This window comes from Solanum tuberosum, unplaced genomic scaffold (assembly GCF_000226075.1).
Source record: "Solanum tuberosum cultivar DM 1-3 516 R44 unplaced genomic scaffold, SolTub_3.0 scf00106, whole genome shotgun sequence".
Classification (NCBI taxonomy): domain Eukaryota; kingdom Viridiplantae; phylum Streptophyta; class Magnoliopsida; order Solanales; family Solanaceae; genus Solanum; species Solanum tuberosum.
In genome coordinates this window covers 1,491,309-1,505,483 of record NW_006239032.1, presented here as the reverse complement: position 1 = coordinate 1,505,483, position 14,175 = coordinate 1,491,309, and the positions used below count along the sequence as shown (strand labels likewise).

The following is a 14,175-nucleotide window of genomic DNA, read 5'->3' as shown; positions in this document are numbered from 1 at the left end:
CATTTTAAAAATAAAAAATCTCACTGTAAAAATAATTATATAAGTACTAAATTTTTACAAATATTATGAAATGTGTGTTTAATATATGATCCGTGTATAATTAATACATATTTATTATATATTCATTAAACACTATCTACAAATTGTTACTGCTAGGAGTGTGAAAATGTGTTTAGCCAGTTGACTAAAAATGTTGAGATGGCATTTTTATTCCTCAACCAATATTATATCTCCTTCTCTTTTATTTATTTATTATTAATCTAAAAACAGATTTCTTTTTCTCCTCCTCTCTTCCTCAACCCATCCTCTTTTGACTCAAATTTTGATCTCATAACTCAACTCATGACAAATCACTCATTAATTAAGTGAGCATCGTTTTTTCCATCATCGCGCTTGTTCAGATCAGGTCTACTTTCGATCCTTCTTCAAAAATAGAATATTCTTTCGATATGTCGAATTCAGACCTTTTCCAAGTAAAACAAGAAGAAGATGATGAGAAAAAGATTATTACGTCCAAAATTCCAGATAGGTGCATACTAGAGGATATTGCACCTAGTCAACATGATACCGTTGACCAAAACCAAGATGAAAATAATCCAAATCATGATGATAAAAAAGAAATACTATTTCAAGAAAATTATTCAAAGGATCCAGATGAAGGAAGCTCATGTTCGGGACAATTTGGAACGATACAGAGAAGATCAACACAGACGTTGTGCGAAGATAATGACACACACAAATTGAGAAATGATGATCGCAACGATGATGATGATGGATTTACGACTCCAACTTCTTCGGATCACAAAATTCAAGTGATGACAACGTGCCCATCTGCACCCAAAAAAAGTATCAAAAGAAAATTTTCAGATTCACCAAACATACATCCAACTCTCCATGTTGACTTTGAAGATTTGGAAGAGAATATCAAGAAATTAAGAAAAAATGATCATCAAGAATAATGAACTTCATTCATATTAAAGGTGAGAAATAAAATTCATCACTAGAAATTAATTGGATTACTACCTTTATATCTATTCTATGGATTTGAGTTACACAAAATGATACCATATATAATAATTGTAACATCTAATAATTTATATGTACTTATTTACCCTTTTCAATAGGATACAAATCAATATATATGTGTAATTAATTAACTTATAAATTATCTGATTGTATGTGTAATCTTATAAATTGGCATCTCCTTTGATGATAATAATTACAAGTACTCCATATCATTTGATTTTGGTATTTTCCATTTTTGAAGATTCATTATGAAGCATATTATTCCAAAATCTTGTGTTTTTTAAGGAATCATCCTTCTATGATCGATTATTTTGGATGGTTTGTATTGTATTGTTAGTTTAAACTTTAAATATAATGTTTGTTATTTAAAATTTATTGTACTGTATCGTCAAATTTATTGTTATGTAACAATTAAACATATCATTCTATGCAATCGTTGATTTGGTGTTATTGTATCATTATCTTTCGTTTTTTCCCTCATTTTATCATTGGTTATTATCTAATAATTCTTCATTTTATTTTTTAGCTTATTTTTATTTATTATAGTTTTACCCCGTCTCCTACTTTTCTTGTAGATTTATCCTTTAGATTATTGATATGTGACATTATGTTATAACAAAATATAAAATAATTTATTCAAACATTATATTTATCAGAACAATACATTATAATGCAATACAATACGATATAAAATGATACATTATAGAATGATATATAACGACGATCCAAACAAGATGTTAAGTAACCGAAATAGATATGTAGTAGTAAATACTAGTGTTTCTCCTTGCGGGGGTGGATTTAATTTGCATTAATTACAATTTTGAGTTAACGATCGTAGAAAATCCTCACAAAGACGAATCAACTTTCTCATATTCACAAGCTAAATATCCTCTACTAAGGTCTAAGAGGCAAATAATTTTGCAAATTTATGGTGGTGAGAACATGTATAAGTTAATGAGCTAACTAGCTTCTTTATAGATACACTACAACAAATATTGAATGATTCAACAGTAATAATATAATTGTGGCTATATTATATTTAATAAGAATAATAATAAATATGAATATTTGTAACCATTACTCTATAAATGTCACTAAAGGATTTAACGACTAGATCTGAACACAATAACTTTAACTCAAGATATTAGAGCTAAAAAATATCTCTTTTGTTGCAATGATGTACCCGACCCAATAGCATTTTCTAACAAAATATATTATTAGAAATTCAACTCTAGTAATGAAAGAAGAAGAAAAAACCCTAGTACTGTTTTAGATGCAGTGCTTGGGAAGCTTTCTAGCTAGGTCATATATATGGTGCTTTAATTTCAACAATATTATATTTTTGGAGATATAATATAATAATATTTCTAAATGCTACCATTCAATTCACAAGTCACAACACGCTTTGGTAATGTGGTTGGTTTTTTGAACTTTAGGTAGACTACAAATTTACCAATTTTTTATTATTAATATAAGATTTTCTACAATTTTTATCATGAAAATGAAATGCATGTAGAAATGAAGATATATACTGCCAAGAATGATAGTAGCAATCATAAAGCTGTATTTGTAGCCATAGTTACTGTTTTTAGCATGAAGGTCAGCATTCATGGTAATTCTTTTTCTTTTTTATTTTGTTTAGTGTCTGATATCTATTTTGAGCCTCGATTAATTTAGATTCACACTACATCAAAGCTAGGGAAAATGTTCTCCTTGTATCGAATTTTGTTTATTCCCTCGCTCGAATTCCAGACACTTGCCAAGGAGTGGAGAGATCTTATTTATCTCATCACTATCTTTGGTGGTTGGTAATCAAGGGTGGACCATCGTTATAGTTACAAGTTTGATAAGACTCAATAACTTTGACGATCAAACCTTGTATTTATGTTAAATTTTTCATTTAATATATATAAAACTTGTCCTCAATATATATGTTAGAATTCATGAATAAAAAATGTTGAATCCGCTTTTGAATGACAATGATTTTTTCTATGCCATCGACATTAAAAGAATTACTGATAACACCTGAAAGTTCAGTACCAGTATATGTCAACAACACGTAAGGGTGACTAAATTGGTGTAGCAAGTGATATTTCATAAAAAAAGCTAAGAATCGATTTTCTCTATCAACATCTTCTCAATCAAGCTTATCACATCAAAATTACACTAGTGCAATTTAAATCTCTAATGTAATTTATAAAATTGTTACACTACAAAAATTTACATAGTAGGCATTAAAAAAATAACAATCACAATTTTTTCTGATCATCCCCCAAAAAAGAAGAAGAGATATGTCCAAAAATTACTAAAGTGGTATATGTACAAGTGGCTGCTCATCATTTCTGATTTGAATGATTCTTTTGGCATATTGGTCATGTAATAAGTATAAAAAACGTACGTGATACGATTGAGCTATAGTTTGTCATTTTACAGTGTAAGACAATAATACTAATCACAAGCGTACGTAGTAAGTCAATCAAAAGCGTACGTGGGAAGATCAATCATAAAATGAAACTTCATTTAGAATATGCATAAACTTATTTCAGTAAGTGTTTGATGGTGAAAATTTAATAATTTTTTATTATTATATTTAAAATTTTTGAAGTTAAAACTCTGTTTAGTCATGTTTTCAAATTGATAAAATATATAAATATGTCATTTAACTTAGACATAATTAATATATATATTTTCCAACTTTGGTGTGTATATGCACAAGTAGACTATCATATACTGCACACAATTTATCATTCTACATGTGTATCAAATTATTCAACTTTATGATAATTTATATATGATGTCTTTTAATTTTATCTATAAATCAATCAAACAGGATATAAAGAAATAATCAATTTAGAAAAAAATGGGTTGAAATTATAAAATACAATATTCATATTCAGAAAAAGGAACAAACTACACAGTAGACACCGAGGGAAAAGTCAAAAACGAAAGTGAAGGTCAGTACAAATTAATAATGGAAGAAAAAAAATCATTTTAATTAATTACTCTCTCATTTAAACAAGTAATATTCAAAAAAAAAAAAAAGAACAAAAAAAACGACATAGAATTTTTCACATTCTATTAATAATAAAATAATAGTTATAGTTATATAATTAAATATATAAATATTAACTAGATATTTAATTTGTGATAACGATTGCAGATAAATTTTAGAATAATTTCACTTGTCCCCATTGCTAAAGTACCGGGCATTTTCGGGGACTAGCTCGCTTCCACTCTCTTTTTTTTTCTTTCTAAAAGATAGGGAGGATTAAGAAGGTCATCATTAAGGAAAACAATGCAATAGCTTCGGTTAAAGCAAATCCCAAAATAGCATAATCAAATACTCCTTTTGTTCCTAGTTACTTGTCCGATTTTTTATTTGGCCAGAATGGTATTTTATTTATGTTATTTTACCTTTTTGCACTTTACCCTTTTAACTTTAATATCTTTTAATTAAAATTAAAAAAAAGATTCGTTTATTTTAAAATAAAAAGATAATATAATTCTTTAAATTTTTGGCAAAATTTTCTAGCCATTTAGCATTACCCTTTTCATTTTTACTTGTCCTTTTTACTTGTCCAAATCAAGAAAGGACCATTTTTTAACCTATTATACCCTCAATTAATTACTTTGAAAAATGTAGAACTTCTTGAAAATCTTAAATTTTTAATTCACCCACTTCATAATTAATAGGGGTAAAATGGTAAAATCACTATGTCAATCATATTGTTTTATAAATAGGTGTGTCAATTCAAAAATGGACAAGTAATTAGGGACATGACCGAAGAGTAATTGTTTTGCCAATGAATGATTTCTCGCAACAGAATTAAGGAACTGAAAACATTTTCAATACCGATAACAGCTTATTAGAGATATTTGAGCAGATAAAATTGGACTTAGTAAATAAATGATGGGTTATTGACTTGTCCAAAAGCTATTTGGGCTGAAATGCGAGTCATAACCTCATCGATCCCTCTAATTTATATTAAGTTTTAATTGTTTTATTTTTATATATATAAATTTTAGTATGTAATAACATAATTATTTTTTTTATTATGACTAAATAAAACATATCAAATAAAAATTTATTTATAAAAATAATTTAACAGAAATTACACATTAATTTACTTTTAATGAATTAAGCTAATAAATATGTAAAAAAAAATAGGGCCTTTAACAAACGATTCAAATGTTTTGCCCTAGAGCTGACTTGGTGTGATGATGACTGATTTGTGGCGGTGGTTATACTATGGTAGCTAATTTCAGTGTTCGGTATTTTTTTTTAAAATTTAATTAATTTAAATTCACGAAGAAAAATTTCATATTAAAAAATATAAATATTCTTTTATCAAAAGCTATATTGGTTAATAGTAATATAACAACGGCGATAATTGACGAAATGGTTCAATCATAATAGATGAAATAGGGCATAATACATAATTATGATTTATGACATTTAACTTGGCTTCACATGTCATATATGTCCTCTAATTTTAAGTGTACATCGTACATAAATAGATATTTAAATTTGTATAAAACTGAATAAATAGACACATTGTCCTACAAGACGTCCTACATAACAATTTTGTGTCTTATGTAGTGTCCTACGTGTATTATGCCACCTAAGATAAGATGTGTGTATCTACTTGTTTAATTTTATACAAATTAAAATGTCTACCGGTACACATCCAAAATTTAAGGACCTAAATGTCAACTGAAACCAAGGTGGACCTAAATGTCAACTGAAACCAAGGTAAATAACATTCAATAATTATGTATTAAGCCATGAAATAATTTATTTAATGAAAAAAAAAATTATTTAATGAAGTGAAATTTAAATAATTTATTTTTATTAGACTAGAAATAATAGGAAAATCAGTGGATTAATGTGTGGCCGTTTCTATTTTTTCTCAACCTTTTAACGTATAGGGTAACGCTTCATCATCAGATCCGAATTTGTCGTTTTTCTTCTTCTTTTTCTTCTTTTTCTTCTTTTTCTCCTCTTTCTTAACAAAGCACTATCCATTTTTCGATTTCACTCATACGCACGCAAATTCTACCTCTAAATTTATTGAAAAAATAAAATAAAAAGGTGAGTGTATGAACAATCATATATGTTCTTCAATTAATTTTACGTCTTCTTCATTTTATTATTACTACTCTTCTCCAGCTCAAACTCGGCTAGTACATGTGATCTGTGAAATATTTGCTTTCAATTTTTCAGAGTCAAATAAGTTTTTATTCATATGTCTTGTAAATATTATTGTGGTTTGCGTCTATTATTACTTTCTTGAATATGTACATTTATTGAAAGTTTAGACTCTTGAAACTTGAAACGTGTTAATGTGTCACATAAATTAGAACATAGAGCGTAATTTTACTGGTTCATTGTTATGTATTCGTTTTCCCGTTAGGTGACTCTGTTGCAATATATTTGTTTGCCATTTCCTTCATTATTTATGTGTGTTTAACTTCTCTTGAATTTTTAATTGATTGGTTTATGAGACTGATTTTCTAGAAATCCTTGTTGTGCAAATTGAAAATATTATGAGAAATTTTTAACGATTACGTAAATGTGAAACGACAGTCTAATATTTTGTCAATTCCTAGGGTTACATTGTGCGACTTTAAAAAATTAGGGATAAAATCTAAATAGTGGCCTAGAAAAGGAACATTTGTGTAAATCAATAATATTTGAGCTTCCAAATCTTTAGTTGAGCCATGAGCATTTCTTGGAATGTTAAAAGGAAAACTACAAAGAACTTGGAGATCCTGGGGAAACTTTGTAGTGAAATTTATCTAGCCTCTGTAAAATACTAGTTTCAATTTATGTGATGTTGTTTGATTTGATACAGAATTTAAGAAAAAAAGGAACACTTTTGAAATTTGTGGTCGTTTGTGTAGCTACAAATCCTTGTCATTTTAAAGATAAATTGTTATTAAATATAGAAATGTGTCATCGTTTTTTTGTATAGGCTACAAAGTAAATTGTGTCAAATAAATTGAGACAGAAGGAGAATAAGATATTGCATATGCAACCAGATTAGAGCTTAATTGGGTTTTTTAGTTGTATGTATGTATCAAATTGTTTCTTGGAAATCTTATTTCGTATAGTTTAAGGATATTTTTGTTGTCTAAGGTATTATTTGTTGCTAACTTATTTGTTCTTCAATAGTTGTATAAAAAATGGCTGATGTTGATGATATTCAACCTCTTGTTTGTGACAATGGAACCGGCATGGTCAAGGTAATGAATTGAACCATCAATTATTACCATTTTGATTGAAGAAATTCGAAAAATTCTGTTCTCAGCTATAGTATATGTTTCATATATAGGCTGGTTTTGCTGGAGATGATGCCCCGAGGGCTGTTTTTCCTAGCATTGTTGGACGTCCTCGTCACACTGGAGTGATGGTTGGAATGGGCCAGAAGGATGCCTATGTTGGAGATGAGGCTCAGTCGAAACGTGGTATTCTGACATTGAAGTATCCTATTGAACATGGTATTGTTAATAACTGGGATGACATGGAGAAGATTTGGCATCACACTTTCTACAATGAACTTCGAGTTGCTCCAGAAGAGCATCCGGTTCTGCTCACTGAGGCACCTCTCAATCCAAAGGCTAATCGTGAGAAAATGACTCAAATCATGTTCGAAACATTCAATTGCCCTGCAATGTATGTTGCAATTCAAGCTGTTCTGTCTTTATATGCTAGTGGTCGTACTACTGGTAAGATACTCACATTCTGTAATTCTTTTTTTTTGGACGTTGATCATGTTCCAATTTTCTATAATTAAGGATCCGTTCTTACTAGGAATCGATCTCATGGATATTAGTACTGTCACGTATTAACCAGGGGAGTTATATGACTTTTAGTGACCCTTTTGTTGATGATTTTTGTCGGAGATGTCATTAGTTATTACTGATAATTGTGAGTATGGCTGGAGAAGTGTTAGAAAAGATGAGGAAATTTGTGGAATGATTTTACTAACTTGGTAACAAGTGAAGAAGCAACTTAGGGTGGTTTTCGAAATGTTTTGATATGCTTTTCCTTGAGCTGAGGTTCTATTGGAAATAGACTTTCTACCTTCCAAGGTATGGGTAAGGTCTGCATACACAGTACCCTCCCAGATCCCACTTGTGGGATTACGCTGAGTAAGTTGTTGTTGGTTAACATGAAAAGTATATGATTCTTGTCTGCCTTGTAGGTATTGTTTTGGATTCCGGAGATGGTGTTAGCCACACAGTTCCTATCTACGAAGGTTATGCACTTCCTCATGCGATCCTTCGTCTTGACCTTGCTGGTCGTGACCTCACAGAGCATTTGGCAAAGATCCTCACAGAGCGTGGATACTCATTCACCACCAGTGCTGAGAAGGAAATTGTGAGAGACATGAAGGAGAAGCTGGCATACATTGCTCTAGACTTTGAGCAGGAGTTGGATATGGTTAAGTCAAGCAGCTCTGTCGAGAAGAACTTTGAACTGCCAGATGGCCAAGTGATTACCATTGGAGCTGAACGTTTCCGTTGCCCAGAAGTGCTGTTCCAGCCTTCCACAATCGGAATGGAAGCTGCTGGTATCCACGAGACAACATACAACTCTATAATGAAGTGCGATGTTGATATCAGGAAGGATCTGTATGGGAACATTGTACTTAGTGGTGGATCCACTATGTTTCCTGGTATTGCTGACAGAATGAGTAAGGAGATCACCGCGTTAGCCCCTAGCAGCATGAAGATTAAGGTTGTTGCACCCCCTGAAAGGAAGTACAGTGTGTGGATTGGAGGTTCCATCTTGGCATCCCTCAGTACCTTCCAGCAGGTAAGCATTAGTTTTTCAATTAAGTATATTCGAGAACAGCCTTTCTACCTCCATGAGGTAGTGGTAAGGTCTTCTCTGCGTACACTCTACCCTCTCCAGACTCCACTTAGTGGGATTTCACTGTGTATGTTGTTGTTGTTAGTCAGTATCTTTGTGATGATTGATGCTTAAAATATTTGTGTTCTTTGAAATGTAGATGTGGATTGCGAAGGCAGAGTTTGATGAGTCTGGCCCATCAATTGTGCACAGGAAGTGTTTCTGATCAGAGCAAAGATAATCTATGTCTCTCTGATATCGCGCTACGCCTATGTTCTTTTTGTTTTGTTTCTTTATATATCAGCTTTTGGATAGTTATTATTGCCTGTTGAACTAATTTCAGGTTTCTAGTTTCATTTGATTGTCTATGATGATTTTGTCAAATTTGCATGTACTCATTCATTTTTTTTCTTTATTTTTATAGTCCAGGAGGACTAATGTAATAAGTTGTTCAACTCACTTGAAGTGTGTGCTTTTCATTATATGCATTGCTCAAGGATGTTTTGTTGTATTTCATGTTTTTTTTAATCTTTGCCTGGGGAAGTGAGGCCTATTATTTCCTAGGCCTCTTTGCTTGGAGAAATCAATATTACGTTTTAAATTGTTCTTATTATATGCATCTTTTAAATTTAATTCTAATATTTTTTATTTGTGACATTCGTGACCTAGGAGAACTCAAATAGGAGAATATTTGAGGGAATTTTTAATTGTTATGAGCATGCTACAAATCATTTCATTTACTACTAAATATGTATGATTTATCCATTTTTGACCTAAGGCATTAAATAAGTAGTATAAAAAGTATAGGCTAATAGGATTAACGTTACTATATCATGTCTCTCTAAACAAAATTATGTTCCAATAAGATTAAAGTTGTAGAATTTAGAGTATAATCATACGCTAAATGAATTTCTTTGATTAAAGTTGTCACGTATGATTGCATGTATATACATAAATTGACCTTAGATTAGTAGAGCTAATGAAGAAAAACAACAAATAAAGATAAAGTATTTTCAGAAGATTGAACAAATTTAAAATTATTCAAAAAAAATAAACACAAATTGATTCTAATTGAAGATATAATAAAAATTCGACCACAAATGAAATGATTTGAATAATTGAAAAAGTTCAAATATATATTGTGTTAACTGTCATTCAAATTAAATTATTTTCTTATAGTGAAAAATTGTTAATGAAAAGAACATATTTAGACTGAAAAATGACGAAAAATTTTACTATGGGTGAGGCCCAACCAACCAAAGTTGGAAGAGGCTCCACCCATTTTTTGACATGTGGATCATGGGGCTCAAATTATTAGTTAAGGCTAAAAAATGAAACCAAAAGGAGAGAGAATGTAAAGTTTGAGTGGGAATTGCAAGATAATTGTGGGGTCCATGTCAACTTTAATTAAATAAATTAAAATATTATATTGAAAGTGAAAAAGTGCAAGGGAATAAAAAGTCATATTATTAGTTGATCAATATTTTTATTTTCTATTTTATATCCACATTTATTTAACGTGTTGAATTGAATATCTATTAAAAATATTATTCTTATATTGAAATTTGTTTACACTCTATTTTCTTTAAACTCGCGTTACTTTTAAAAATAGTTCTATATTACAAGATAAGATAAGATTTGTGTATTTTTTATTGTCTTCAAACTAATTTACTATTAACGTCAAATACCAAATTGAAGACATGCATAATTCTAATCACCTATTAAATAAACCCTTTAATGCTACTAAAGCAATGGGGTGAAGAAATGGAGGACAATATGAAAAAAGAGCGGAAAAAAAGAAAGTGATATCGTTTGTTTTGAAAACTCGAAAATCTCATTAAATGATTGTTGGTTAATTTTATCATGTTGCGTTTCATTTACACAAAATATAAATTATTTCATTAGTTAAATTATTTATCGTAGTGACTAGTGAGAATGTACATTATGTTAGCATTTATTAATTGAGAAAAGGTTCTATACAAACTTGTGGTCCCTCCGTCTCATATTATTTAAAATATTTTTTCGGAATTATTATTTATTTTAGATAATTAAAATAGAGTGTATTAAGAAGAGTTACAAGGCAATTAAGAATTGGGTGGTTAAAATTGAAAATCTCAAAAATTAAATTAATGACTAAAATTTAAATAATTAAAATTAAATTGTGAATTTTGTAATAAATAATACCGAATGAATTTTAGTAGCTCAATTGGTTGATTATATGAATTTTTACATTTTTGTGAGTCAATTTATTTATTTTAGTTTCACTATCTTCAATCTCTTTGAATTTATTTAAAAAATAATAATTTAATTTCATCTGATATATTATTATTTTATTATATATATATGTGTGTATATATATATCCGTCGATGAGTTCTAAAGTTTCTTTCTATTAAAATAAAATTACAAAGAGAGTTGGCAAGCAAACAAAGAAAATGCAAGTAAGAAAGAAAGAAGTATAAGAAAAGATTAAAATGGAAAGAGAAAAAGTAAGGAAATGAAACAAGTACAATATGGGCCCCACAATTATCTTGCAATTTCCACTCAAACTTTACATTCTCTCTCCTTTTGGTTTCATTTTTTAGCCTTAACTAATAATTTGGGCCCCACGATCCACATGTCAAAAAATGGGTGGAGCCTCTTCCAACTTTGGTTGGTTGGGCCTCACCCATAGTAAAATTTTTCAAAAATGACTATAGAAACTTCCAAAATAGATTAAGGAATGATATATATAAAACAAATCACAAACTTTAGAGCATAGTTGAAACGAAAAATAGTTTATTACTAAACGAAATTAACCCGATACAGACTATAGGAAGAACAGACCAAAGTGTATAAAATTTTAACATAAGGTGGCTAAACAACCCAAATTCTAAGTAGAGGTCTTTCCACAAATGCAATTTGAATTGCAAAAATCGGAATTATTTCTGTAATTTGACAAATGGGAACTTATTGCTTGTGTTCAACCCTCTTTAGATTTCCAGTAGATTATCCAGAGTGGTTGGTCACCCATAGCCATGGCCATGGTTGCTTACTTAGTGGTCGCAAACGACTACAAGCAGTTGCCACAAGTACCGTCAGTGTCGATGTTTCTCAGGACAGACGGACATGCGTTTTTTCTGCTACGAAGGCGCGGAAGCCAATAACTGCGGCGATACTGGCGGCAGCTGCCGCATGTGCGGTGATTGTGGCGGTGAATGGAGCGGAGGCGGTGGCGGTGCCGGCGCAGATTGAAACACAGCAGGAAATACTTGGAGAGACATTTTCGAATGTACCGCAAACGCTGTCTGGCGATTGTGTTGATGGTCAGAAGGATTGCAAGAAGGCGAGGATTCAAAGACCTAAGTCAAGGCAAGCAGAGATTTGCACTGTCAAATGTGTCAATACTTGTATTCGTGGTGGCAGTGGATCTCCTGGTGAAGGTCCTCTTAACGTTAGAAGGTATGATTTATATGTAACTAATTTGACCATCAATCCTGCATTGGAACTGTTCCTTTTGATTGCCTATGGATTGTGCACTCATGTTATCCGATTGAAGTATGACCACAAACTGCTGCCTGTATATTTGTCTAATTCCCGAGGGAGATAGATTTTGCGCTTTGTAATTGTTAAAAGATGAACTTAATCAACTGTGAAAAACTTTCTAAGAGAGAAATGAAGTGAGAGAAGAGGACCAGAGTTTTTTCCAAATTTTGAGAAATGTAAAAATATCTCCATTTCTGTTACACTTGTGGAATGCCCCTTGTATACAAAAACTGAACCACTGATTTAATCTAATCATGTACAACTTTAATCGAACAACTAATCTAATCATGTACAACTTTAATCTGGCGTCTCTTCTCCTTAACCTGAAAGAGATTCATGTCAAACTCCCCGGTCCGAAAGTAGGTACACTTATTCTCATATTGACATGAATGATGAATCTCTTTTAGGTTAGGAAATCCAAGAAGTAGAAGTTTCTCTAAGACGATAAATAGCAATGGTGGATAAAGACTATCCAGGATTGGAACTTCTCTTTGCTGCTAGTATTTTCTTAGTTCCACATGATAGACCTCTCAATTTTGACCGTGGTAGAAGAATTTTTATTCGACCAAAAAGTTGTTCAATGATGGTGCAAAAGAGTATGGGTTAGACCAATGTCACTCAGCCCTTGTGTATTTGTAGGTAGAATGCCGACTCACTTTGTACATTTCCTGCTTCTATTGTTTATGAGATAACCATTCCAAATAAGCTACCAAATTTAGCTTACACTAATTAGGTAGCTATATTATGAACCTGGATATATTTCACCAATCCCCTTTGAGTTGGAATGTATAGATCATATATTTCACAATTTGCCAAAAATGGACATTGGCATCAATCACTTTTTTTTTCTTTTGGGCTTGAGAGGATGGAAAAACAGAATCAGAATATTGAAAATCAAATGGACAACCTTCTGATATTTTTGTTAATGTGGCATTTCGTGGACCACTGGTTGGACTATTTGCTGACATGGGTTCACAGTTGTGCTGATTATGTGGATAAGATGGAGAAGTCCATTGGCATGAAATGTAATCTGGCAAGTCTCAGTGAACTACTGACTGGACATAATGTTGGTTGATGAAGATCGCTCACAATGCGGTCTTATTGACCCGTAATTGACATGACTAATGACGTCATTCCTAGAGAGTAATTGGCTCATGGGTTAGATATGCTGTTTGAAAGGAGACTTCTAGCTGCATGTGGATTGTGGACGCCGGAATCAGATAACTTGCATATCAGTAATTCTAAAGTTTTGTATATTCTATTTGCATCCAGAAGCGGCTTGCATAATTTACTTTACACCAAATAAGTATTTGGTTAATGAATCTGGATATATTCTTACACAATTTGTGAATACTCTTAAACAAAATACAGTCCTGACTCCAAAGTTAGTAGCAAGTATAAGGCTAACCCCCAAAAAATCTTAAAGCATTAGTTCAACCGTTTGTTGCGGAAACATTAAAAGCTCGTGTCACTTTTAGGAGATTTAAGATTGCAAAATAAGAATGATAGAAACTGTCAATTGACACCAAACTGGAATAAGGAAGTTCTATATATAGAGTTCGAACCTCAATTCTGAACTCCCTTTCCTAAAAGAATTATTTGTAAGTGTTCGTAGTTGACCATAGGGAGTGCTATTGCATAAGCCATAAAACCTCCAAGAACGGCTAAAAATTAGCTCTGCAGTTGCCAGTCCGGTTGGCAGAAACTGAGACATAATGAGGGTAGGAAAGGTAAAAAAGGAGGGGGGGGGGGGGGGGGGGGGGGGGGG

At 31.3% G+C, this 14,175-nt stretch overlaps 2 protein-coding genes across 2 annotated transcripts in view; both read left to right on the top strand.

The window, feature by feature from the left end:
- Positions 1–5,992: 5,992 nt before the first annotated feature.
- Positions 5,993–9,395, top strand: LOC102601944 (actin-75). Its single transcript, XM_006349448.2, has 5 exons — positions 5,993–6,118; positions 7,202–7,272; positions 7,362–7,755; positions 8,235–8,848; positions 9,045–9,395. Exons 2-5 carry the CDS (start codon positions 7,213–7,215, stop codon positions 9,108–9,110), a joined length of 1,134 nt encoding a protein of 377 aa, XP_006349510.1. The 5' UTR covers positions 5,993–6,118; positions 7,202–7,212; the 3' UTR covers positions 9,111–9,395.
- A 2,338-nt stretch (positions 9,396–11,733) lies between these two features.
- The window catches only part of LOC102601605 (uncharacterized), a 6,289-nt gene continuing 3,847 nt past the window's right edge, over positions 11,734–14,175 (top strand). The window contains exon 1 of the mRNA XM_006349447.2: positions 11,734–12,323. Within this exon, the coding sequence (XP_006349509.1) occupies positions 11,824–12,323 (500 nt within the window). The 5' untranslated portion in view covers positions 11,734–11,823. The remainder of the gene's footprint in view (positions 12,324–14,175) is intronic.